We start from the raw sequence: 27,313 nt of genomic DNA, 5'->3' as shown, positions 1-27,313 counted from the left end.
CCGCCCGGAACACATTGCAATAGAAATGAGTGTTCATCCTATGAAAACCATGCGCCAGTGGCCTGTGCTCTCGGGAGCAAATGCTGTCCCATTACGGAAAAGGATACTGGATGACCCCCTCTGGCCAAGACCCTACCGCTACCGGAATCCTAATCTTATTGAGATCTTTCTTTAACCCATGTTGAGAAATCCCTGCAATGAATCGAGTTTCTTATGGGATAAAACTGGGACCTAGGTTCACTGCACTTAACCTTATTTAATTGTATTATTATCAATGAGATGTTTAGTTCGAAATACGTGTAATGTTTTATAATTGTTGTAAAATACTTTCATGGCTTTACACCAAAATAAAGTGAATGATGAATAATGATGATAAGTCAACATAACATAACATAACATGTTCTGTGTTCATTTTGCTTACAAATATTCCAAATCTTGACCAGTGGCCTTTTCAGTAAATCAATTACATAAAATAATCCCAGTTCCATATGAAATCATTCTCATGTTTTCTTTACTGTCAATACTTTTTGCAGACTTGGTTTCCTCCACTTGAATGGCGGCATTATTCTCACCTCCTTAAATGCTGTTGCCATATACTATTAGATTTCTATATTTAGCCTTCCATACTGTTAGTAGTATTTCTCCATCAGAATGCCTAGACAAATGGGCAATACTCCTGTTAACCTGTGCTGAGCATGATAATGCTCCTTTTTTCTGTAATGACCACGTGGAGTCCGACGAGAAGGTGGCAGCCAAATAGGGATAGTTCTCAACTTCTGAAACCCTAGTATTATGCACCAGATTAAGCAGGATTGGTTTTCAGCTTAAGGGTGGCCATGAGGCCTGTGTATTTAGCAACTTTTCTTTGAAGGACCACCCAGGTACATGCTAGCAGTTCTGTATCATCCTAGTATTCCAACTCTGACCCTACTCTAGATCCATGGTAGACATAAAAGAAGCACCGCCGTCACTTATGCCTACTGTCTAGATAAAAGAAGGAAATATGTCCTACATGTCTACATAAATTAAAGACTAACTACTACTATCCATGCTGTTGACGTAGTGGAAAGTAGTCCTACTATGCTCAGAGGAGACTAGCAGTTTATATGTTCTTGATTATGTGGACTTAGATGGTGACCGTGTTCTGTCGAAAGCCACAACATGATCATGGTTGCAATTGAAGTCCTAAGTAACCTGTTTATATTTGAAGCTCCCTTGGGAATCTGGAGACCCACACATATTTACGGGTTACTTTCAAAAACAGTTTATCGAACTTTTCTCACAAGCACTCTTCTGCGTTTGAAAATATTGATGACAGTAATGCATCATTTGTCAATAAATGTAAACAAAACACATTAAAACCTTTGTTTTCTGTCTTTTTCCCTGCAGTCCTGTTATGAATACATTCAGAAAGAACAGTCGAAGTCCACTCAAGTTCCTTAAGTGACCGTCTGTGTTAAGGACGAGCTATAGGACCATGAGCTAACCCTTTCTTTGGACCATGATGCACACAAAGTGGGAAAAACAGAATCTCTTCGAAGGGCATCTCTTGACGGGACTTTCATTAAACGGGATGGATGTCCATCAATATGTCACGCCCAATATTCACGATGGGAGAAGGTTTTCCGAAAAGACAGGGGGATGGAACAAACTGAACAATGCAATAACGCTACACAGTAAAACATGTTCTTGATTACGGAGATACACTACAGCTTTCATACTGTTGCCATGACTAGCAATGACTTATTGTTTTGTAACATGTGCTTTATTAAGTCTCCTCTGTGTCACAGGAGCTATGAAATATATCTAATGCGTTCTCCTTTGTCCAGTTATGCACAGCGATAAGTACAGAATTTAATAGCTCCATTTTGCACACTTCTAAGGTCTCTCAGTTTAAGCAGCTATGGAACTGGGACCAGGATAACTATGCCTTTTTCCCCACGATGGCACAATGTGATTAAGTGGGTAAATGGGTACATTGTGATTGCAATACAGGTTTCCTGCATCAACATTCAAAAAATTAGCCATTATATTTTCTAGCCATTTTTTTTAAAAACTCATGCGTTTGAAGGCAGTTGACTGCTTTTTACCACCTTACACATATTCACACTAAAAAGGAAAAAGGGCCCCACTATGAGTGTGACAGTAATTTAGTGTGCATGTGCATCATTTCTGCCAAACTCATTTACTGTTACTGCCAATTGATCCCATGGAATTACCACAGAGGTAAGAGTAGTGGTAAGGTGGTTTAAATCTCACTTTCTGAAGTACATAGGACTTTATGCTGATTTATTTCGAATCTCTGTGCGCAGTAATTCAGCCAAGATAAATCAGCTACAGCTGGAGGTATATCCTCCACTTCGCCCCCAAAACTCATAGGGCCTTATTATGAGTTTGGAGGCAACCATGCCCTTAATAAGGGCATGGCTGCCTCCAAACTCGGGTCCGGGTTCCCTGAATGGGGAAATACTGGGCCATTCTGACCTTGGAGGGCCCAGTATTTCCCCATTCAGGGAACCCGGACTCAGTCCATCCCCATTCCCATTAGATCCCCCATAGGGCTCAATGGGAATGGGCAGCATGCTAACAACGGGCCCGTTAATGACGGTAAAACCAGGCGTCCTGAGCGGGTCCTGCGAGCGGACCTCGTAATAGGGCAGTAAGGGGTTAACGGTTCCGGCACCTTTACCGGCGCCATTAACCCCTTACCGCCCTTCTCGTAATGAGGCCCATAGACTGCTAGTCAGGGAGTGGCAGTAATTCTACAAGTGCAATGTTTCAGCTCTTTTCTCCCGTGCTGTCCCACTCTTAATTAGGCCAAAGAGTGGAAGCCATGTTTAAGATTTCTTTGATTAAGTGTCACAGTAAAGCAGCAAAGCAAAAGGCATTAGTTGATGCATTTCAATTCTACTAAAACATGCAGAACATAGCACAGTGTCTTCCAAAATATTATTGTTTTTTTTGTATATAATAAATTATTCAGCGGAAGACGACATTCCACACTGAAAATGTCTTAACGTGCCTAGTCTTCAAAAAAAGAATGCTGAGTAGGGTTATGTATGAATTTTAAAACATATTTCAATGTAAGTAGTATAAAAGGGAACAACCTTTTTAACAATTACAAGTAAAATGAAAAATGTTTTTTAACCATGAGCCAGAAATGTAGTTTATAAATTGGTTTCTTCCCTCCAACAATCATGGCAGTTAGCTAGTGAAATATCCATACACATTTTACAGTCCTTTTTTACACAACATGCTTTGTATTGATCTTTTGCCCATTTCTAAGGGATTTTGGTAATTAAGGGAACTGATTTGTCCAGGATCACACAATTCCGACAAGGTAGAAAAGTCTGGATTAGAATTCAGGAGTTCTGGTACCGAAGTTGGACATTTCAATACCCAACAATGTGTCTGCAGCAAAACTATTTTCCTTCAAAAGAATCTTTCAGGATGCCTTCTTCCTCCAAGATGTTCTTTAATAAGGTCCTCGGTCACAGCTGGATCCTTCATTGTTGCCCATTGTTGCATGTGGATTGGTGCAGGCCATTTAACATTAGGAAATAACATATTATTAATTAAGAACATATTTAGAAAGCTTCTGACTGATTATAGAGAATACACTCGTTTCACCATTGCCAGTAGCATGAGTGTGGGTAATGGTACAGGTGTTGGGTACGGTTCATTGTCCTTTCCTTCATTACGACCAATTATCAGAAAATGATATTCCTTCATGAAATTCTTTTTGCCACGTATGCTAGAGTGCCTCGCTGTTTTCTATTTATAAAAGGAGGCAATAGATCATGCCTACGCTTATCTTTCTGTGTGCCCCTCCTGAATGTGTTTCAATGCTCAATGTCCAAACATTGACTCTACTGAATTATTCAACAATCTATAATCTATTTGTCTTAACTTGTATATAGTGCTCCACAGATATTGATCATCACATCTCTTAAATGCTAAATGTTTATGCTTTTCTACTTGAAGCATGTGTTTATTTATTTTTTAATATCTGGTTTAAAAATGTAATTATTTGGCGCGTGTGTGTGTCTGTGTCTGTGTCTGCGCGAATGTTCAACAACATAAGGTGTTATGCAAACATGTAATGACTTGACTTTCTGCAGGAAAACATCACTTCTACAACGAAAACATTCTTCACATGCTTGTCTAATATCAGTTATCTAAAAGGAGATCCTACGTTTTCGAAATCTGGATGATGCAAACAGTAACATTAATTTCATCATTTATTACACAAGGTGTCATCCTACTTGTACATCCCAGTCATTTGGCACATTTAAATGTGTGTGTAATATATCCACTGATATTGCAATGGTATTTAGTTTCTCCATTTGTTAACCGTTGTCTTGTATCAACGACGGACAGTTTCAAGGTCATATTTTCTTTTAAAAAGTATATGTTCGTTGGAATATTGGTCAATATAGAGCTACTTGTAATAAGGCTTCCTCACAGTGCAATTGCGACTTTTCGTATTCGGGTTGTTCCAATTTTCAGTCAAATAAAAGAATTTAATTTGCCCCATAGAAGCCGATGTCAAATGAGGCCTAATTTGTTTCGCCCAACTCTCAAGTCAAACACGTTTCTCCATAGCCCTTCAATATCGTGGCTTAAAAACACGTTGTACACCTCAGTTTTAAAAGAATCCCATCAAGGGTACATACATTTTAAATTAAATTCTTGTGCGGAGAGGATACATGGAATTGTGCATTGGCAGTTTTCTAAAACGCATGTTTAGGGTGGCCCATGTCCAACACCTGAATTAGGCACAGTTGAGTGCAGTGGCGATAGCACTTAGCGTTACAGTGTTTCAGATGAACTTGGGTAATTTTTATAATAATGAATCTAAACAGAAGGGATCCTTGATCAACTATCGAAACAGAGCTGCGCATAAAATGACAACAGAAACCCGACAGAACGTTGTGATTCAGATAGACGCATGACAGGATGATGTTCTGTAAAACAGCCAGTTCACCTAATTCCCGTGACATATGCCAGCCTATCTAGCCTTAATGTATGTTCAATGGCATTAAACGTAGTATGAAATAGAAGCACAGAGCATACAATATGACCATCCTTATATACGGGCTAAAGACATTCTCCAGCATTAGATCTTTTATGGATTCACATGTTCTTTGAATATTCCCCATCGTCAGGCTGGGAATCCTCAGTAATATTAAAGCAGTTTAGCTTGAAAGCTTAAAACTGCTTGTCACTTTTGTCGTGCATCAGTGTCATTTTGGATCATACTGCCCCAGTCAATGACATAGGTCCTCCTTAACTCCACCACTTTTGGCCATCTTCCAATTTTTACCGCACGTTGAAGTGTTGGGAGCCGTTGAATTTCCTCTTCAAATCTGGACATCTTTTGTCCTATTTTCGATAAAAAAAAGTACATCCACTAAGTTAGTGCCTTTCCGCTTCCCGACTACAGTGATCTGTTGGTGGTGAAGAATGCAGCGAAATGGTCCAGATCCAACAACTGTAGCTGCAAGGCATGTGGTGCACCTAGGGAAACCCTAACCCATTTCCTTCTGCTTTGCCCAATATATATGGATTTAATTAATTGTTATCTATTGCCTTTATTTAGAAGTAGGACTGTCCACTGCTACGGCTGTTGAATTATGTAAAAAATCTGAAGATTTAAATGCAGTCCACTTTGTTTCGAACTATATTTTTAGGGCCTGGCTACAAAGGTCACGATTATTAGCCCCAGCTGAATTTATTCTCAAAGATTTTAGGTGTTCCAATGCGTTCCTCTTTTTTGATGTACTCATATTCTTTGTTTTTTTTTTGTTTTTTTATCAGCCTTGTCTCATTGTATTTATTTATTATTGTGTTTCAATATGTGTATGCAGCAATGAAATCCTTTTATGGTTACCACAACAGAATAAAGTTATGTTAACACACAAAGCAGTTTAGCTTTAAAGATTAAAACTGCTTGTCAGTTTTGTAGTGCATCAGTGTCACTTTGGGTCATACTGCCCCAGTCAATGACATAGGTCCTCCTTAGCTCCACCCCTTGTGGCCATCTTCCGATTTTTACTGCACGTTAAAGTGGTGGGAGCCGTTGAATTTCCTCTTCAAATCTGGACGTCTTTTGTCCTATTTTTGATAAAGAAAAGTTCATCCAATACTTCAAGTTAGTGCCTCTCCACTTCCAGACTATAATGATCTGTTGGCGGTGAAGTATCGACCATTAACAGAGCTCCAGCACTGTCTGAGGCCTTCTCCGACCATCGCAGCATGGCAGACAAGCGGAAGAAAAGCCTTTCTAAGCCTTGCGCCATATGTCACCTAAAACATGTCTATATTGAAGACGTCCATGAGAGGTGCTTGTACTGCTTGCATCCTGATCACAACGTCAATGGCTATTCCATCTGCCAATCCTTTTAATTGAAAACTTGCAAAGACCACCATCACAGGTTGGTCACATGGTTAGGTGAGGGATCCGGGACATCTGACTAGACCTCGGTCCACAGTCATACCTCCGCCAGACCCAGCAGACCCTTGGACTACAAATTTCAGAACTGTTTTTACTTGGCTGGTGCGCTCAGGTGTGACTCCACAATCAGAGATGATTTCTAGTTGGTCTGCCATCTTGGAGTCACAATCTTTGTCACAGCTGCCACTCTTCAGATTCCAGAGCTATTTTTCTCCTGCGGTAGGTAGACAAGTGTTTCCTTGCTTTGCACAGCCTCCGCAAACACTGGCAGTTCCCATTTGTGCAAAGATACATGTCTGAACTTCACCACATACAACAGTGTCCTGGGCTCTGCTCACATCACTAGCACCTAGTTTGTTCCTGTGTGTGCCAGAGCATCACATCTTCTCTGCTTAGCAAACTTGCCTTTCACAGGATGTCCTCTCTTAACTGAAAAAGAGCACTTTCTCCCTGGGGAAACAGAAAGACCTTTCTGACCTGCACAAGACACCGTAGCACAGAAGGAAACGACTTTGCTGGGTGTTTAAAGTATATGGCCTCCCTCCCTGCTGATAGAGGGTCTACATTTGACTAACACACTTCCTGGCATACTGTAGGGAGTCACCATATGTTTTTGAGGCTGCCTGTTGACCTCGGTTCAAAACGTACTCTCTTTCTGGTAGACTAAACCTTCTAGACCCTGTCCTTTGACCCTTTGGTAGGTTATCTTTCTGAGTACAATGCTCTTGATTTATCACATTCCCAGTATGGTCACTTGTGGTCGGCCCGGTTTTGTTAATGCTCTTGGACGGGTTATATCCATAGGGCTGTTGATGGACTGGGGATGATGGGGGCTCCTCCACGTACTGCCTCCAGGGCCAACAGCACAGAGTGGGTGGTGTCTCCGGGCCCCCATGTTCACCTCAGTCCCATCACCCAACCTCAAACCTGGGACTTCATCACAGTCGCTAGATATTAGGAAGCAATGATCACCTACTGGACGTGCATTTGTCGAATCAAGAGTGAGGCTCATAAGGTCGCTTATATGAAAAAAGAATGTTAACTCCCGCGGATAATATCCTGTCTTGACAGCTGTACTGTAATGAAAGACGCATGATACTGTGATCAGGGGCCATTAATACCTCCTTGCAAGTGGTGCTATATTTACCATGGGCTGTGATTAATTAAAGCATAATTGAAGATTGCTAAATTTAAGTGTTGACGACATTATCAGAATAGTCTGGTTTTCATAGACCATCATTATTAAATCTCTGCTACGGATGTGTTAAAAGCACTTTTTCCTCGTTCAGAAGAAAGTCATTTGCATTTAACATGATGAATTTCTCATCGAAAACCTGCTGACATAAAATATCACGCGTTGGAGACGATTAGAAGTGTTAATAATTAATTTTAGAGCAGGATCCATGTATTCAAGAAAAGTGTGGCTAGTGAGCTTCTATTGCCTTATAATAGGAGCAGAGTTTGAATATGAAATGATTAAGAATATATAAATGCAAAAGGTTTAACATTGTAAGAATATTGAAGATCCCTGTCACTAATAAATTCAAGCTGTATTTTCTGCTGCATGACACTGGATGAACTGCATTGTACATAATGTTGCTGATCACTAAAATAATACTGCATATGAACTAAAATGCACTAAATGCACAATAATATATATGTATAGATAGATATTTAAACAAAATGGCAATACACTGTATTTGTAAAATGTGTTTAATACACAGCGGATAAATACATTTTGTATGCATTTCTGTAGCCGGAAGAGCTATGCAGTGACTAGAATCTTGGAAACCATTTTCTCTGACATTTGGATGGTGTACATTATAATTGATCCGATTTTTGTAAGTGCTGTGTAAAATGTTTAAGCCATGTTAATATTATGCGAGGATGCAAGCCTAATTCTGATTCCACAGCTGTAAAGCTTTATGCAAATTCCAGTTATGAACCAGTTATGACAAAACTATGGCCGTGAAACCAGCCGATTTCTTTGGATTTTTGCTCCAGGGAAGCCCGCTCAGCCAATTAGTTGGTTGGTAGAGCTGGAGAGAATACACAGTATACCGCCTGCTCTTTCCAGTCACCCTAGGCCTTTTTCCGGGGGAACATCTTTTTTTTGTATGTGTGGAGGCAGCAGGGAGCCTCGTCCTGTTGCCTCCCCACATCCCCAACGCCTCTGAGCCCCAAAACAAAACATAGCCTTTCCCCACCTCCTTCCTCTTTCTCAATTTATCTGCTGGACTGCAGCTTTGTGCTCCAGTTCTGGCCCTCCTCCTGTCCGCCAATGCGGCCTTCTTTTTTTTTTGTTCATTTCTTTTCTTCTCGAGAGATTGGCGTCACGCAATACGTGCAGCCAATCTCCCAAAAAAAAAGTAATGCACCTTTCACACACCGAACATTGCACCTTTATAGCCAGAGTGATGGCAAGACTTTATTGGCCAGATATAGAAAAGAGATAAGCACCATACACATGTTTAGTTGCCTGTAACGTTGTGAAGGAAAACTGAAAGGGTCTCTGCACAAGCCTTCTTACCACAGTGTGGTTTTAATGGTCAAGCACTGTACACGTCACGCCTGGCCAACACCTTACTGCATTGAGTATTCTTCCCCCGTATTGGAGTGGCGAGACGAAAACAGCATTTCTCTACATGGAGAATGAACGCTGTGCTCTTGGGTAGATGATGGCAACCACATTATGCGATGATTGGTTACAGGTTACGTGGAGTAAACTGGCTGTGCACTTACCCATAAGTATGGTAAGTGATTGAAGAGTAATTCTCACGGGCTCCACTGTAAATTTAGAACGCTCGTCCTATCAACCCATATTGCCTTCTTAAGCTTCAACGCGGAAACGCTTTAATAATTGTTGGTGCAAGTGACAGGTACCTTTATGTCATATATCTCCTTATAACAAAATGACTAATTGCTCTGCTTATACATTAGTACAATGTCTAATACCTCACACGATCAAAATTTACAGTGGAGCCCGTGAGAATTACTCTTCAATCACTTACCATACTTATGGGTAAGTGCACAGCCAATTTACTCCACGTAATGAATCGAAGCATTAGCACGTATATTATTAATGAACTTTAAATGGACTTGTCTCATTCGGATCCTATTCTTTCCTTAGTTCGCAACTGACTCACACCTCAATGCAGGTAAAAGATTAAAACTTCTTGAATAGCCAATTCTAATTGTATGGCCCACTTGGAACTTAAAAGCTAATGAAACCTTTGTTTATTTTCCCCTTTCTCTCTTCTCTCCCTGATCTGATGGTTCCCTAATATACACATGGTATGGACCTTACTGAATTTACGCTGCTTATGGATGATCTATTATTTTGTCTTGTCTCCTAATTGTTTAAAATTCCGGCTTTTGGCACTATGAACTGAACAATTTGCAATTCTGTCTAATTTGTGCCATGAATGACCAATGTATTTGTTTTGTTGTTCACCTTTTTCTGTGCCTTGCTACCTTGGGTCCTCCATATGGATTTTGCTTTATTTTTTCAGTACTACATCACTTTGCATGTACAAAATTCTTGTAGCCTCAGTGGAAGAGCAAGTGCTCGAAACACGTGTCAGGCTACCCTAGTGTTAATTAAAACTACTATACCAACGTGGCCTTAATTAGTGTCTGTGCGCAGTGTGTTTGCAAAACCTGTAACCAATCCTACTTACCTGGCGGAAGACTTGGCAAGTCCCGCCCCCTGCACTCACCTGCAGCGCCTTTCACTACACTTAAACCTAACAGGTCTTTGCGCTGAACCTCGCCATTCCCCCCCTTTGTCGAACTCGTTTTTTTTCACATTATGCTATGGAATGTGTCCAAAAGACATCATTTTGCCAGAGGGAGAATGAACGCTGTGCTCTTGGGTAGATGATGGCATCTACATTATGCTGGGGACTCTGTCCCAATGACCGAGTCTCGGAAAGCCTCCATTAACACTTTTTAAAGCAATTTCAGAGGAGCTAGCTAAAGCTTAAATTTCAATGAGAGACAACATTTTCCAGTACTCCTCTGTGATTGACAGCGTCCCTTATGATTACAGAGGTCTGATAATTTGTACATCGGGTAGCAAAGCTTGAGGAAAAGCTAAGCAAGTGATGGGAAAGAGTTCTGGAACCCTCATCTGGATGCTCAGACTGCCTTTTTGTCATTCCCTTTGTACAATAAAAGTGTTTCGTTATTTTTCTGCTGTATCTTAAGTGTGTCACTTTAGTTGGAAGTGGTGTGCTGCTGTAAATAAATTTTAAAAATGCATCACTCAAATATGTCTTGTATTAAAACTTATTATTGTGACTTTAAAATTAATCAATTTGTCAAAATTAATGTTGCATCCTTGCACTGAAAACATCATAAAGGCATGATGTGTAAAGTAAAGATTACAGTAACAACGTGTCCAAATATGTATACAATGTCCACAATACAGTTTGTCACTATTACCAGGTACACGAGAGTATTGAACATGGCAAAATCACCTTTACAGGCTTATTTGCATTTCATAGAGCAAAAGCTGTAAATGCTTCCCACAAAGAATGTTTGCGGGAGACATTTAAAATTGATTCCTATGGAATCAGTCAGCTTTGCACAAATGCTCAAAATAGGCGATTCCATAGGAATGTTTTTCCGCTAGCATGAACATGTCATGCTGGAAGCTAGACATTCAGTTTATGCAGGTAGAGCATAAAGGGCATGCAGACATGGACATTTTGTTACGTGCCTCGGCTCCATCTGCAAAAATAACAAAAATGACCCCAGTGTATAATCTGGTTGAAAACCTGGAAAACACATTTCTTGCCAATTTTGTGCACCGGTTTTTCTACTGCTGCAGGCTCAAACATTATCCCCTTTGTAGGGAATGCAATACCCTCAAATTCCATCTGTTGTACACCCACAGAATGCAGTCATGTACTCATACATAAAACAATGTATATAGAATGCCTTGACACCAACATATAACCATTTGCAAATCAATGCATTGTGGCAAAGCAGAAAGAGGACTGACTACAGGGGATCACGATTCAAGGCCGTTTATTCAAATTAAAAGAAAAAAGGCAGTCTGACCCCGTCACTATGAGGGAAGTTCACTACCTTCTAAAACAAACCTAAGGGTGCTCATCGAAGTCCAAAATAAATAGTCCTGAGTTCAAATTCTAGTTAACTAACTGGCACTACCACTTTAGAAAACCTAACTAAAAAGGAAAAATGGAGGCTTCCACAATAGGTATGGGCTTCTGCCTGGCCCCACTCGTACATTACTTGTTCTCAGTCTCACAGTTCCTTTAGAATATGACACAGATGTCACAATGTTTTATAGTTTGTTGGCTAAAAATACAAATATTCTATGCATCGTTTTCTCTTCCCCCTTGGAAAAGAAATATATTACTTTACTCAGATTTTTACAAGTTTTCGAATCCCTTCGAGAACACTTTAACACACACTTTCCTGTGTCTCTCAGAATCTGTCTGTTTTATGCTCGGTACTGTACCCCTGTCACTAGCCCACTCCTCACCTGAGGTTTCTGTGTTGTTTTCTGATGGTTCGTCGGATGAGGTTTCCACTCTCTTTTCTCTCCAAGCACCTGTAGTCCTCTTCTTTACTGTCTGGCCTTTCTTCTTGAAGAGATAGGGATGAGCTCCCCCGCAGGACACTTTGCCTATAAGACAATCTGCCCGGCAGCGGGGACTCCGGGGAGCCCATCTCAAACCAGGGAAAAGTTTTGGCTAAACAACCCTGGTCTTGTAGAGGTGGCTGTAGTCTTGTGATGTTCAAGACTTGAGGTTATTTCTCGATTCCATGTTTGTACCACAGGTACCAGCATTCATTGTTGAAAGTGGAAGTTCAGGCAAGGAACTCGTGTCCTAGATGATCAGGGTAGCTTCTAGGAAAAAAAAAGTATTCCTCGGAGGAGTCTGCAATGTGAGCTGGAGCTGGCGTATATTAGAGAGGGAAAGTCACATAAGACGCGGAAGCAGCAAGTTTAACAAGCGTGTAGATTCAGAACTCGGCTGCTGTAGTAGGAGTTAGATAGCCCTGCCACAATGAGAATGCAACGGAGTGTGCTGTGCCAGCATCGTTAGCATCAAAGGGTAGGAGAGAGCCGCAGAGAGGAGGAGCTATGCTGCACACAGAAAGGGAGGGAAGGACTGCAGTGGGGAAAAAACAAGAGCCGGAAAACAAAGGATAGAAACGTACAAGCACGAAACAGGAGAGCTGTTTCTATACAACTGAGCGTTTGACTGCATGCGAGTTGCAACGCACCAGCTGCCTCACCTGGTGGTCAATTATAGCACGCTGGTGTCCATATTGGAAGAGTAGAGCGTTACTCTATGTTCAGAATTAACTTGATGGAATGCTTAGTACTTCCTCCATCTGTCCCATACTCTCCATGGGCGAATCGTGACAGTATCCCACTTTTGTGGCACTGGGACTCCACAAATGTCCTGTGGCTCTTTGGTAGAAACATTGGTTCTCACTCAAATAATTAAAAGGTAGGGCGTCTGCCTGCTCGGAAAACAAAGGATAGAAACGTACAAGCACGAAACAGGAGAGCTGTTTCTATACAACTGAGCGTTTGACTGCATGCGAGTTGCAACGCACCAGCTGCCTCACCTGGTGGTCAATTATAGCACGCTGGTGTCCATATTGGAAGAGTAGAGCGTTACTCTATGTTCAGAATTAACTTGATGGAATGCTTAGTACTTCCTCCATCTGTCCCATACTCTCCATGGGCGAATCGTGACAGTATCCCACTTTTGTGGCACTGGGACTCCACAAATGTCCTGTGGCTCTTTGGTAGAAACATTGGTTCTCACTCAAATAATTAAAAGGTAGGGCGTCTGCCTGCTCGGGTATTGCAAATTCCTGTTACCTAATGGACTTTGCTAGCCTTGTTGCAGAGGATTCATATTCATACTCTGTTCAATCGATTCCATGTTTGTTTGTTTGTTTATTACTTGTATTGCGCACCAGACACGAAGGCATACGGGCGCACTGCATAAGATCACTCACAGCTTAGTTGCACATAAAAAGTACATTTACATAATACAGTTTAGTTATATTTACAACATGGTCTAATAACATACATGCCTACTATATACATACATGTGGATCAGGCACAAAGGAACTGGGAGGAAGAAATCAAAGAAAAGTCATATTTAAAAAGGTTGTATTCAGTATGAAGGAAGGAGACCATTTGAAGAAGCGATCATTAGTCAGGTGACATAGACCGACCTAGGTGTTAGCATCTTTAAACCACTTTATTAAGTTCCTAGGGAACTTTTGGTATCAGTGTTCTACTCTTAGAGGGGAGGGTAGCAAGTTCCAGAGTTGGGCTGCCTTAACCTGAAAGCTGCTGCCTCCAACTCTGGCTAGCTTGATTCTGGGGATCAGGCGGCAATTCGTATTAGAGTCTGGTTATTCTTGCCACAGGTTTGGTAGAAATTCTATCTGACAAGTAGCAAGGAGTCGCGTTATTCAGACATTTGTGTGTGAGGGATGCAATTTTGAGTTTAATTTTGTCGTGTGTGGACAGCCAGTTGTTAGCTCTTCTTGTCTCAGAGATGTGTTCTCTCCTTGAGATTCCCAGTGCTGCTCTAAGAGCATTATTTTGCAGGAATTGGATTTTCTTAATAATTTGTTTATTGGCTCCTATGTACAAGGCGTTACAATAATCAAGCTTTGATAATATAAGTGCTCTGGCGAGGGTAATACAGCTAGTATTTGAGAGGAAAGCTTTGCCTGCTCTAATCAACTTGCAGGTATATGACGTAACCGAGGCTATAGAGTTTACCTGTTTGTTGAAGGAAAGAGTCCAGATAAAACCCCAAGGTTTGTACCTCATTGGCAACAGTAATGATGTTTTGGTCTATTTTAAAGGTTGAGTGTTTAGGGCTCCATTTTTTGATGGTCGATGGCGTGCCCAGGATAATGATCTCAGTCTTATCATCATTCAGGCATAGTCCATGGGTGGCCATCCATGCCTGAATGATGAGAAACTATATTCACCAAGGCCAAATCCTTGTCATAATCTCCAGTAAGAGGGAGGAGGATCTAAGTATCATCTGCATAATTAGTGTAGGTGATACCCAGTTGATCCAAATCATCGAAAAGGGGCTTGGTGAAGATGTTATATATGGTAGGTGAGACACAAGATCCCTGAGGCACTCCACATGTGATAGGTAAGGGGTCAGCTGCAGCTATCGGTGAGAAGACTCTCATGGTCCGATTGTTTAGAAAGGATTGAATCCACGCTATGGCTTCTGGTGAGAAGTATGCTGCAGAGTCTAAGTGACTACATAAGACTTGGTGATCGACCAGGTCAAAGGCAGCCGATAGGTCCAGGAGGAGAAGAAGGGCTGATTCCCCTTTGTCCCTCAGAGCATCAATCTGGGCCTTGAAATCTATTAGCGCTGTTTCGGTACCATACTGGGGCCGAAAACCTGATTGCCTTGCTCCTAGTAGGGAGTTAGATTCCAAGTGTTTTTGAATTTGGGGATAGGCCATTTTGTCTAAGATTTTCAGGAGAAAAGGCACAGTATTGATTGGTCGGTAGTTGGTGGGTATCAGAGGGTCTAGGGTCTGTTTCTTCAATAATAGGAGCACCCATGATTCCTTAAGGTTAGAAGGGATACTATTGGTCGCGAATGACGCGTTTATACCTTTTGTAATAAAGGGGGCCAAGTCTCTGGCTGCATCCTTTATAAGTTGAGCCGGGCATTGGTCACCCTGGCAGTTAGAAGGATTGAGTGATAAAATTATCTTTTCAGTTTCAATTATGGTGACTTTGGAGAACTTGAAGCGGGCAGGTTTGGCGGTGGTATATGAAAACTCTGGGGTAGTTCTAGTGGGCGTGGTGTTAGTTAATGATGCTTTTTTCTTAGTCATTTTAGTTTGTAGGGTTGTAACTTTATTGGCAAGTGCTTGCTGTATATTCGAGCACCAAAGTTTATCCTTTAAGCAGTCGTCTGGTACTAGAATGGGGGTTTCTAGCTCTTCAAGGATGACAAGGAGTTCTTTCATACTTGAGTTAGCTTGAGAAATTCTGGCATTGTAGGATTCACGTTTAGCTAAGAGTATTTCCTTTTTGTATAGCGCTGAAATGGTACTGAGACTAGTCTTGTTTTCTTCAGATGGTAGTGATTTCCAGGATATCTCGCATTGTCTTTTTTTGGTACTAAGTGTTTTGAAATATGGTGTGAACCAACCGTTGAGATGGGCTTTAGGTTTACTTCGTCTTAATTTGAGAGGCGCTATTGAGTCTAAGGAGGTGGTCATAATATTGTGGAATTCCTTGACCAAAGCGTCAGTACCCAGATTTTCTGGGATTGCATTGAGTGTCGGGAGGATTAGAGGGAGTAGGTTGTCACAAGTCATATTCTTTTTATTCCGAGTGGGAATAGGTGGGGCTAGCGATACAGGCAGGGAGCTGGCTCTTGCGATAGAGAGGGTAGAGGTTATAAGGTGGTGGTCCGACCAAATCTGTGGAGATATGGCAGAGATTGATACATTACAATTGTGGTCTGCAACCCAGTTCAGTATTCTTCCTTTATTATGTGAGGGGTGGAGCACCCTTTGGGAGAAGCCTTGTTCTGTTACGATATTTGCCACACTTGATGTGTGGGCATCTTTGGGGTCATTATAGACTAGGTTTAGGTCCCCTAGTATTAGGACTTGAGATGTTGTTTTTAAATTATTGGCGATAATATTGGATAAGTCGTCCTCAAACTTTCCAATAGGGCCTGGTGGTCTATATAGCAGGTGGGTTGTAAGAGTCTGGGAACTGTTTATATTAAGCTTGGCTGTTAAGTACTCACAGGATTTGATATCCAGGGATGGTATAAGTCTAAAAGGTAGATTGTCTCTAGCTATGAGTACTATATCTCCACCACTGGAATCAGCTCCGTCTGTTTTTAGGATTGTGTATCTATTGGGGATAGCTAGTGATAGAGCTTGTCCTGCGGTGGCATGAAACCAGGATTCAGTGATCGCTAGGAAGTCAAGGTGTTCTGAGTGGATTATATCCGCTATCTCAGTTGCATGAGCGATCAGAGATCTTGCATTTATTAGGGCCCCCTTAAGACTGGGGTTAGCGAGGGCTGGCAATCTGGGACCTATAATAATTTGGGTTTTAGCAATAGAGTGATGACGGGAGGTGGGCGAGTGCTGGCCTTGTATTTTGGTGGTGGGAGTGCCGGGATAGGGGTTAAATCTGTTGTTGGTATTAGCAAGGGTTCTAGTTAATGGTTCATACAGTTTGGAGAGTCTTGAGTGGAGTCTACTATTTCTATCAGATGTGGTGCGCGGTTGGGCGTTTTGTAATGGTCCTTGCGTGCTAAATTCTGCTGGCCATTGTTTATATGAATGGGAAGTGGGGCCATAATATGATTTTGGGTGGAATGGTGGTAGAGGTTGGTCAGTGTTGTCGCTAGGTATGCCATAGCTGTCAGAATAGTGAAGAGAGGCAGCATACTTTATAGCGAGTGCATGTTTAGGTGTAGGTAGGATTATGGAAGTGTCCAAGGTTGTCCACAGCGACAGCGGTGGTAGCTTGATTGCGAAGAAATAATGGCGGTGTGGCAAATGGTGATCAGGGCAGAACTAGTATAGTGACGTTGGTTTCCCTTAGTAATCAGTGCTGGTCTAGGGCGATGGGTACTGGTGGCTACATAGGCAACACCCAAATTGACCTTTTACAATTGACCTTTTGCACAATTGACCTAATAATAGTGCTCCTAATTGACCTTCTGGATAATTGACCTTTTGCACAATTGACCTTTTGTGGTTTGTTTTGGTAGGGGATGGCATGGGGTTTCCCATGTGGGTTTTCTCTGGGAGACAGCGGGGGGATTCCCCCCGCATATATGGCTAAATGTACAGTATTACCTCAGAAAATGTGGCTTTTTCACTTTAAAATATATGCCTTCTTTTTCTTTTACACTGGTTCACTGTTTTTTCCTGAGCAACAACAACATCAAAATATTGAATTTCACTTTAAATAATAATTCTGCTCTGTGTTAGCTCCAGAAGCGACTGTAGACATATCTTTTTTTCCCTCGCAATACCATTTTGCATGATTCTGATGGCATCACGTCACCGGCAAGTACATTTGCTTCCTGGTTGTCATTTCTCGCTAGATTACACATTCAGCTGAGTTCGTTTCATTGGGCAGTTAAGGAATGTTTTTTTTTTTTATAATACAGTTAGTTTTATTTTCCTTTTCTTTTATTTGAAAATGCACGATAAATGTATGCAAACTCTTTCATTTATTCTCATGTGCAGTGCCCGTTTATGAGTGCACGTTTACTTTTCTTTCTCTGAATGACGCCGTAATCTTACCAGCCTGTTGTGAATGGTACGCTTCACATTTAGCATTTTGCTGCGAATGCAGTTATAATTTATTGTCACTTGTTGCATAGGAGATGAACATTAGACAATATTATTATGTAAAGTAATGTTAGTGCATATTTGCTTCATATGTTTTAACAGCATTTGTAATGTACACAAACAATTGTTCTGCGAGCAGTTTTCGTTCAAGCAATTCTCACTCGAACAATTGTAATACGATCAATTCGTATACAACCGCTACATATAGCGGGCATGTCTATGTTAGCAGTGTACACAGGTAAGTATGGCAGTCCAGATACAGAGATTATATTGGCAACATTTCATTTGAAGTGAATACTGAGGCTCGTGCAATAGCCAGTTCCGAAGTTGATCCTGGATTTGTGAAATAGGATCTAGTGGTGCAAAAAGGAGTACACTACTTAGAGTGGCATGACGACAGGCAAGTTGGAGCACTTTGTGTAGGTGGCAACTATGTCAATGACGAGCGCTAGAGTGTAATAACAAGTTGTAGCGAATGAAAACTAATGGATTACGCAGTCAATTGTGTAGTCATAGGGCATGGTCCGGGCAGACATTAACAACAAAAATACAAATTAAGAAAGAAATGTTAACAGGAGTAGCCGGAAAGGTCGATCAGAGGACATTATGGTATTAGTTCAGTAACAATGAGGGAGACAACCACATGTCAGACGCCTGTACAGTATAAAAGTTAACCGCGGCAATATGGGTTGTAAAAAAGATAATATAATAAGCAGCCGAATGCTGAAGTACAGGCTCAGAGAGAATTATAACATCAGTCGGAGTGGCAGGGGCATGTTGAGTCTGCTAGTGGTTTGGATATGGGCGTGTGTGATGGTCAGGAGCACGCCAGTGAATGCAATCAGGTGGTAGAGATTCCACCGAAGGCCGGATAGTTATAGGAGGAGGTGAATATGGTACAGTATGATAGTCAGCGAAGTGTTCGTATACCCCAACGAGTTGTAATTCACGGCAACGCCTTACGCAGAATGTAAGGGTCAGGGCGCATTACTGCAAAATGCTAGCGGTAAGACATAGTTTGTTCATATTGCAATAGTCTCTTACCCGGCGAGCCGTAGATTGCTATCATGTTGGGCAGACCAGACGGAGTTCTTAGGCCTGTGGTCTGGCAGTTCTGGACAGGCTCGGGACAGGACATGTAGGCCATATGCCTTTCTAACTATCAGTCCGTCATATCTTTGTCAGCTTTCCCAGCCTTGGCATAAAGCACACGTATCCCTTTCACTCCGTTTTACATGGGGAGTGTGCTTGTTCGGTTCTCTCAGACTCTCGTACCTTTGTCCATTTCGGTAATCTTGCAAACCAAAGTTCACTTTCCTCCGAGTACTCATCTCAGCGGCAAAGGCACTTATCTTGTGGAGCTTGGGGACAAGGATTCCTTTCCTTCCTATGGTCTCAGCGTTGGTTGCCAGGCACCAGGCCCACCACTGCTCTCCAGTGGTCGCGCCCACCAGGGAAGACTGTTCTCTTCCAGTCTTCATCCTTCTCCTGACCGGAGCCTCTTGCTTGGTCACAGCACCCACCCTTGAGTCTCCAGCTAGTGGGTCTCGTGTCTCAGACGCCACCTCCGTTTCCGTGGCGTGGCTCTGCCCCTCCAGGACATCGTCGCTACAGAGGCTCGTTTCTGCATAGCGGTTACTCTCCTCCCTCCGTAGGCGTGTCTCCTCCATTCACAGTCCGCCCTGCTCTTATGCATGTCAACCGGAACAAAACAAAGGTGTCCTTTTTTCCGGATTATGGCATTCAGGTGATGTCCAGCATTACCTGTAGCCAATAGAGTGAAAGAAGGGTCTTCATTGGTTTAGTCACAACAAGAGACAAAGTCTTTCCAAAACCCGAATAGGCAGAAAGAACAAATAATTTACCCATGGTAATGTTTGTACGACTAGATGTCCCTCTCACGTATTCCTCATCTATGATCTACTCCGATATCCTGCTTGCAGCTTTGGAAAACTTTTCACAGCAGAGGGCACCATGCAATGTCGCTGACCTCGTATCCCTGATTGCCTCTGTCCAATCTCAACCATGACATCCTCGAAAATGAAAGATGTCAGCATTAACAGGAAGGTGTAAATCACCGAAATTCTCCCTGATAGATAGGTAGGATGGGAGGGCGATGAGGAATATGTGGGAGGAACATCCAGTCAAAAAGAACATTACCAGGGCTAAGTAATTTGCTCTTCGAATGGATTGTGTTCTCCCACGCATTCCTCATCTTTGATAGGCATCGATAACTGTATGTTGCAGGAAGTGGGAGAAGAAAATGTATTTCTGTTTTATGGTGTATAGAGCAGCTTTCCCAAATTTAGTATCCGGACCCGATAGAGAATCTAAGCAATAATGGTTTGTGGAAATAAGCAGTGAAGACCAGTTTGCAGCACTACAAATATCCTGCACTGGTACCCCTCTCTGAAGGGCGGAGGAAGTAGCCACACATCTAGTGGAATGAGCCACCAGACCATAAACTTGCTTTCCGGACAGATGACAACATTCAGAAATGCACAAGAGAATCCACTGAGACAAGCTGTTTTGTAACCGCCTGCCCCATCCTGTGGCGAGCATAGCCCACACAAATCTGATCATCTTGTCTTGAATTAGAGTCTGTCAATATAAATGTTTAACACTCTCTTGGGATCTAATCCGTGGAGTCTTTCCTCCTCAGAAGGAGGAGGGTAGAAAGTAGGCAAAACAATCTTTTTCACCAAATGGAATTCTGAAACCACCCTAGGTAGAAAAGAGGGGCGAACCCAAAACAACCTTGTCCTTATGGTCTAGACGGCAAAGCTTGAAGCTCGATAACCCTGCGAGCAGAGGCAATAGCTGTTAAAAACACAGTTTTTAAAGAATGCATCCCTAGAGGACAGGGATAAAAAGGCTCGAAGGGAGCTCCTCCATCAGGAAGCTAAAGACCAAATTGAGACCCAAGACCAGAACAATAAAAGGAAACCGGCAGGAAGGTATTAGTGAACCATTTCAAAAATTAAATGACAATAGGGAGTTTGAAACAGAAGCTATGTTCCGGCAATCGCTTGAAAAAGGAAAGCACAGCTTAGCTGTAGAGACTTGAAGCCCCCAATGGGTCAGATGAAAAGAAATGATAACACTGATGGTCTGTGGCAAGTGAATAGGTCTCTACACCAGCTGCAAAACCTGTTCCAATGGCAGCAGTATAGGGCTTTTGTTGCTGGCTGTCTGGCCGAAAGCAAAATTTCCATTACGTCTTCCAGAAGTTCCCAATCTTTGTATCTCAAGCTCTCAGAAACCAGGCGTGAAGGTTCAGGGTCAGGATTTCTGGGTGAAGTATGTGACACCTCTCTTGCGAGAGCAGATCCTCCCATTAGGGGAAGATGAATTAGAGCGCAGATGGACATTTCCAGAAGTTCCCTGGTATCACATCCCTCTGGCCCAATACGGAGCAATCACGATCATGATTTCCCGATCCTTTTCAACCTCCCGAGAACATGAGGAATAACAGGGACTGGAGGAAACACATGCAACCGTGGAAACTCCCACTGCACTACAAAAGTGCCTCCTAGAGCTCCTCTGTGAGGAAATTCCCAGAACAGGTCACACTTACTGTTGACACTGGATGCGAACAGGTTCACCAAAGGGCCAAGATCTCTAGTAGGACTTCCTGAGAATACTCCCACTCAGAGCTTCCTGCCTCCTCAGAGCGTCACCGCTGTGTTCTCGTCTACGTGAACGGCTGATAGAGAAATTCCTTCGTGCAGTGCTCAGAACCAGAGCTGCGTTGCTTATATGCACTGTGGTAGTGACCCTACACCACCTCTTTTGTTGCGATAATGCATGGTCACTGTGTTGTTAGTTATTATCGGGACATTCTTTCCCCGTACAGAGGGACATTCTTTCCCCGTACAGAGGGCAGAAACACCATCAGCACCAATTTGATTGCCCTCAGCTCCAAAAGGTTGATGTGTAGTTTGGACTCCGAAAGAAACCATTGACTGCTGATTGTCAGATTGTTGGTATCTGCCCCCAAACATGTGGCAAGTGGCACAGCGAGTAGAGCGCTCGCTTTGACATATGTGCAGAGCCAGCTAACGCAGGTTTGAATCCCGGCGGGGCCAAACTCAGCCTTTCATCCTTCCGAGCTCGATAAATGAGCACCACACACAGTGGGTAATAATAAGCAGCGTTCAGATACCTGAGGGTTCGTAGCTCTATATAAATGCCAAATTATTATTATTATTTTATGTGAGGGAGGCATACGTAACTACCATTATCACCGGCCATGGTTGCCAAAGGGGGGCCTTCTTCATCACATTCTCCGTACCTCGGGTGGCAAAGTTTCCCAGAGGGAGAGTCCAGGACTGCTCCAATGAATTACAGCTTTTGGGAAGGTGTCATGTGGGACTTCTTGAAGTTGAGGGAGGAGCTCAGTCCGTGACGAGACCAGCAGGTGCTGCCAAGATGTTGCAGAGCCTGTTGGGGTAAATGGGCTCTGATGAGCAAATGATCCATGTAGGGGTAGATGTGTACCCCTCCCCTCCATAGATTAGCTGCCACAACCACCAACAACTTGGTGAAGACCACCAGGGTGGAGACGAGCCCGAAAGGCAGACTCTGATAATGAGAACTGCCTATGGCGAATCTCATGTACTTCCTGTGCTTGCGATGTAATGGCTCATGGAAGTAAGCATCCTGGAGATCCAAGGACACCATCCAATCCTGGAGCTGATGGGCCTGGAGAATCTGCAAAAGAGTGACCGTCTTGAACTTGTCCTTCCTGAGGAACTTGTTGAAGCATCTCAGGTCCAATATGAGTCGTAATCCTCCATCCTTCTTGAGGGATTAGAAAATAAGGTGAGTACCAGCCTTGATTCATCTCTGCCGTAGGAACCAATTCCATTGCGCCTTTCTCTAACAGGGTTGGAACATCCTGTAAGGGGAGCGGATCTGGATCCTTCAAGGACAGGGCTCTTGGGGGACAGTCTGGAGGACTTTATAGAAGAGGAAGGCAGTAATCATGAGCAACTGTTTGCAGTGCCCAACCATCGGATGTAATACTCTTCTAGATGCTAAGATAACCAGCTGCCTACCACAGTCCGATGGGTTAAGGCCTCAAAGTGGTTTTGGAGTTGCAGAGGCTGCAGATGGCAGAGAGGTGGAGGGTGTTGAAACAATCCTGCTTCCACGTCCTCATGACCACGAGGCTCCTTCCTCTGTCCTCTCCGAGAGAACCAACTCCTCGGTTTTTTGATGGAAGAAAAAAACCGAAAGGACAGACTTCTGTGAACTTGAGAAGTTGGTCGGCTCTGCTGAGGTTGATGAAATGCAGCACTCAAAGACATAGTGGCAACCTTTCAAGACTACAGCTTTTCTAAAACTCTCATCCACGCTGGAGCCTTTCAACTCGGTTTTAGAAGCTGGCTTGCTCAGGAAGCTTACTCGTTTTCCATCAGTCTGAAGAAGGCAATCGAGACTGATGGTGCCTCTTCCTGGATTTGCTAGAGAACAAAAAAGAGTGACGAGACCAGGACCTGCAGCGCTTTGCATGCTTGCTGTGCTTCTTAGCCCTGTGAGGAGAAATTTCTCTCAAACTCTTGTCCTCCCGAAATCTTAACTTCGATGGGGTAGTTAAAATGGACTTGGGAGAAGGCTCAACCAGTACAAGTTTACGCTTTCTCTCTTTGAAGGCCTTCCCTGTCATCGACTGACAGGAGGCACAGTCATCGACTTTGTGGCCCCTACTCAAATACGATGCAGGTCCGTAATAGACATCTTTGAACCGCAATTAGAACATCTTTTAAAATTGGTTTTTGGGGTAGACCTAGTCGAGGAAACTCAAATATGCAGTTAAAAAAAAAATTGCAGAGGCGATTGAAACGTTTCGAAGCAGCTGTGTGGAAAAATTAAACTGAGGCAACGGGCGCAGTACGTGCCATGTATACTCACGCCGACATCATGCTCGAGAACAGAGGGAGGCCGTCAGGGGAAACAAGGTCAAGCAACATGGCACTGCGCTCTCTGCTGTGAGTTTTCCTAAACTGCAAGCAGGATATCTGAATATATCAAAGATGAGGAACATGTGGGAGCACACAAACAGTTTGAAGTGTATTTTGGACTGGGCATTCCTCATCAGAATGGGAGTCCTTTCCCCCAAGAGGGGAGTCAGTCCCAGCGAGGTCCCACTTGCCCAGAACCCTATGGGGGGTCTTGCTTGGCATGCACACCTTCCTAACCTCATAGAGGGTAGCTCCCCTATGGGGAGAAGGGACAAATAGTCCAGATTCATCACAGCATTCAATTCCAAATAACACAAAGTAAGTCCTCACATGGATGTTTGAACCACAGTGATTTTATTATACACACACACAAACATGTACTCTGTTTGCACATTTGAAGATGCATCCTGTATTATGAATGTTATGCCTAGAGTCACAATTGGATTTCCAAATTGCCATAATGTTCTAACATGGTATGGTATGTTTGAAGTTTGATTTATTTGTAAAGCGCACCAGGCCCGTGGGCAACTGGGCGCATAATCTTGAGTACAGGTTACAGCAATATAAACAGGGCGAGATTTACAGGTAGTGCATAAGAGCAGGCTACAAATTAAGAACGATACAGTGTGGCATGCATACATACATATATACACAAATGAGATATATACAGATAAGAAACCGACTGGCGTGGGACCCTATGCTTTCTTTGTGAACAGCCAAGCTTTGGCTTTGTTTTTGAACATTAGAAAGGACGGTTCAGTTCTTATGTGGGTTGGCAGAGTGTTCCACAGTTTGGAAGCTAGGACAGGGAAGCTCACGACACCCGCTTTTTAGGGTTTGAATTTGGGCAGAATTAGGCTGTGAATTTGGGCTGATCTGATAGGACGGGGGGGAGGAGTGAAGTGCAAGACGATGAGAGGTAGAGTGGGGCATCGTTGTTCAGGCATTTGTGTGTCAAGGCTAGCGTTTTCAAGGCAATTCTGTGTTTGACCGGGAGCCAGCGAAGGTCAGATCTGAATGTGGAGATATGGGACCGTCTGGGAGTATTGACGGCTGCTCTCATGGCATTATTTTGAATAGTTTGTAATTTATTGAGGTTAGACTGGCTAGTCCCTAGGTAGAGGGCACTACAATAGTCTATTTTGAACATGATAAGAGTTCTAGCTAGTGTAGTGCAATTGTGAGTGTTCGACGTACTCCCATATTCAGGTACTCACGATAATTGTCATCTTTTACAGTCCGACAATAGGAGCATGCACAATATACTAGACATTTTAATAAGTTGGCTTAATGCTTGCACCATAGAATAATAATTTGGTGACATACTGAGCTTATTGGGTAGACAGACAATTTCATGGCTCTACAATAATCAGTGTTAAATCTCTCAATTTATTGACCTCCAATTGAGGGTTTTGAACCAGTGTCGCATGGCATTCTCACATTTCTTGCATGCCACCTTTTGCCATTTGTTCGCATTATATGCCAGGCACGCAAAACCATCATGTCGCAATTCCATCATATGCCCAAGTACTCGCAAGCCATACAATACGAAATTGCTATGTCATTCTGTAGGTTTGCTAATTAAATTGACACTTGTGTAGCACAGCTGGTGATTTAAATTACCTTGTTCAATGAAAACACAGTTCATCCTGCATTCCTCTCTTGACTCTCCCCAACCTGTTTTCTCTGCAAGTTCAAAGAGGGTAATGGGGGGAGAGAGAGAGAGCAGCAGTAATCCTCTCCTCCACTCTTAAAATTGGCAAAGTCCTGTGTGGGAGAGGTAGCCAAGTCAAATAATTGCAAACTGGAAGTAATAAAGATGATTTGATTTGAATATTTGTAACGTGCATGCCCATGAGGTGACCAAGCACAAATGCATCTAGGCGCAGAGATGGTCTTATACAATTCATCATTGTGTCAAAGAGGCTCAAGCACACAGTCTAACCTACGCAAACAGATATGTTTTTAGTTGTCTCCTAAAAGTTAGCAGAGAGTCAAGACGTCGAAGGGTCAGCGGAAGGGCATTCCATGCTCAGGTGCCAAAGGCGGAATACCGTGTCTCGGCCCATGTGGTTGTTCGGACCCTTGGGACCTGCAGAAGGTGCTGATCTAAAGAGCGCAATACATCTCAATCTGTGTGCTCAAATACGCTGGTGCCATCCCATGGATGCACTTAAACACCAGACACAGCACCTTGAACAAGCTTCTCCGAGATATTGGAAGCCAGTGTATTTGTCTTCTATACTGGGAAATGTGTGTTCTTCTACTTAACGAAAAAAGTCTCTTTATATGAAATGTTTGGACCCCCGTAAGAAGGGCATTGCAGTAGTCCAGGATTGCATTGGTCAGTATTCCAACCACAGTTGGCCGATGTAATAAGGGACATTACTGGTTTTAGACGCCTCAATTGGAAATATACAGCTTTTACCATCTGACTAACATGTGGGTCGCAGTGCATACAACTGAGGTTTTTTACAGTGTCTGATTAGCTTAGCTAGTAGGGGCACCAAAAACAGAAGGGCACGGAATAGTGTGAACCATTTCCTGTACCAGCCTCTTTGCACCCAACACAATAACTGTCAGGACTCAGGGCTGGCAAAGACGAGGAGTGTTTAAATATGCCTCTTAAACTGGGAAGTTCTAGAGACTACAATTCCCAGCATTCTCGGGTTTGCGTGTAGTTCAATACGTGCACGCTTGGCCAGCTGTCTGGGATTAAGGGCAGCATATTAACTAGTAACGGCAGCGTGCAGGTGTGGCTTATTCTGATTCAGCGTGGGAGGCATACCAGCCACGTGCGGAGAGGAATGATGAAGAGCAGGACTGCATGAACTACAGATGGCCTCATTTCGGAAGGAGCAGGAGTGTGCTGATAAGGATCACGGCTTTACGGTCATTGTCTGGGAAGTCCCGTGGGGCTCCCCGGACCAAAGATAAGTACGGGGAAATGCACAGTGATTGCTTACATTGTTGGGAGTGATTTACAGCGGGTCGCATTTCGTCTGGGAAGTCCTGAGGGGCTCCCAGACATAAGATAAGTAGCGGCGAATGTTTTTTGGAATGTTGTGCTGAGAAAACACAGTGTATGCGCTCATGTACTGCTGCTTAGGAACATCCAGGGTGTTCACTCATTTACGGTTGTGCTGGGAAAACCTAGTGTGTATCAAGCAATAGTGAATCTGCATCTTTAATGGGTCTTTATGAGTAACAAACTGTTTACTGACAAAAGACTCAATATGATACATGTACATTACGTTTACCAAGTTCACCAAATCTTCACTGGTGCAGTAAACTAGTGTAGGAGGGAAATCATTTATGTTATTTGTTGCTTTGCTGCCCGAAGGGCCATGTGTCTTGTTTATCATGATGGGAAGATTTCCTAATGTTTGTTTTCATCATGTTGCTTGCTTATGTGTTTTATTGTGAACCAACAGGGGTTAGTACATGTATTAAGGTGTACTAGATAGGAAGTCAGGTTATTTACGTGGACAGTGTTACATGC

General features: G+C 42.9%; 1 protein-coding gene across 3 annotated transcripts in view; it reads left to right on the top strand.

Annotated features, from left to right (window-relative positions):
• Nucleotides 1-10,729, top strand: part of ALS2CL (ALS2 C-terminal like) — a 757,501-nt gene extending 746,772 nt beyond the window's left edge. For all 3 annotated transcript variants that reach the window (XM_069647086.1, XM_069647089.1, XM_069647088.1), the window contains one exon: nt 1,390-10,729. In XM_069647086.1, coding sequence (XP_069503187.1) covers nt 1,390-1,443 — 54 coding nt within the window. In that variant the 3' untranslated portion in view covers nt 1,444-10,729. The remainder of the gene's footprint in view (nt 1-1,389) is intronic.
• Nucleotides 10,730-27,313: the final 16,584 nt, after the last annotated feature.

Source organism: Ambystoma mexicanum, chromosome 2q (genome assembly GCF_040938575.1).
Source record: "Ambystoma mexicanum isolate Mex_15411 chromosome 2q, UKY_AmexF1_1, whole genome shotgun sequence".
Classification (NCBI taxonomy): domain Eukaryota; kingdom Metazoa; phylum Chordata; class Amphibia; order Caudata; family Ambystomatidae; genus Ambystoma; species Ambystoma mexicanum.
Note: the sequence above shows the minus strand (reverse complement) of the source record. Positions and strands in the feature narration are given on the sequence as shown.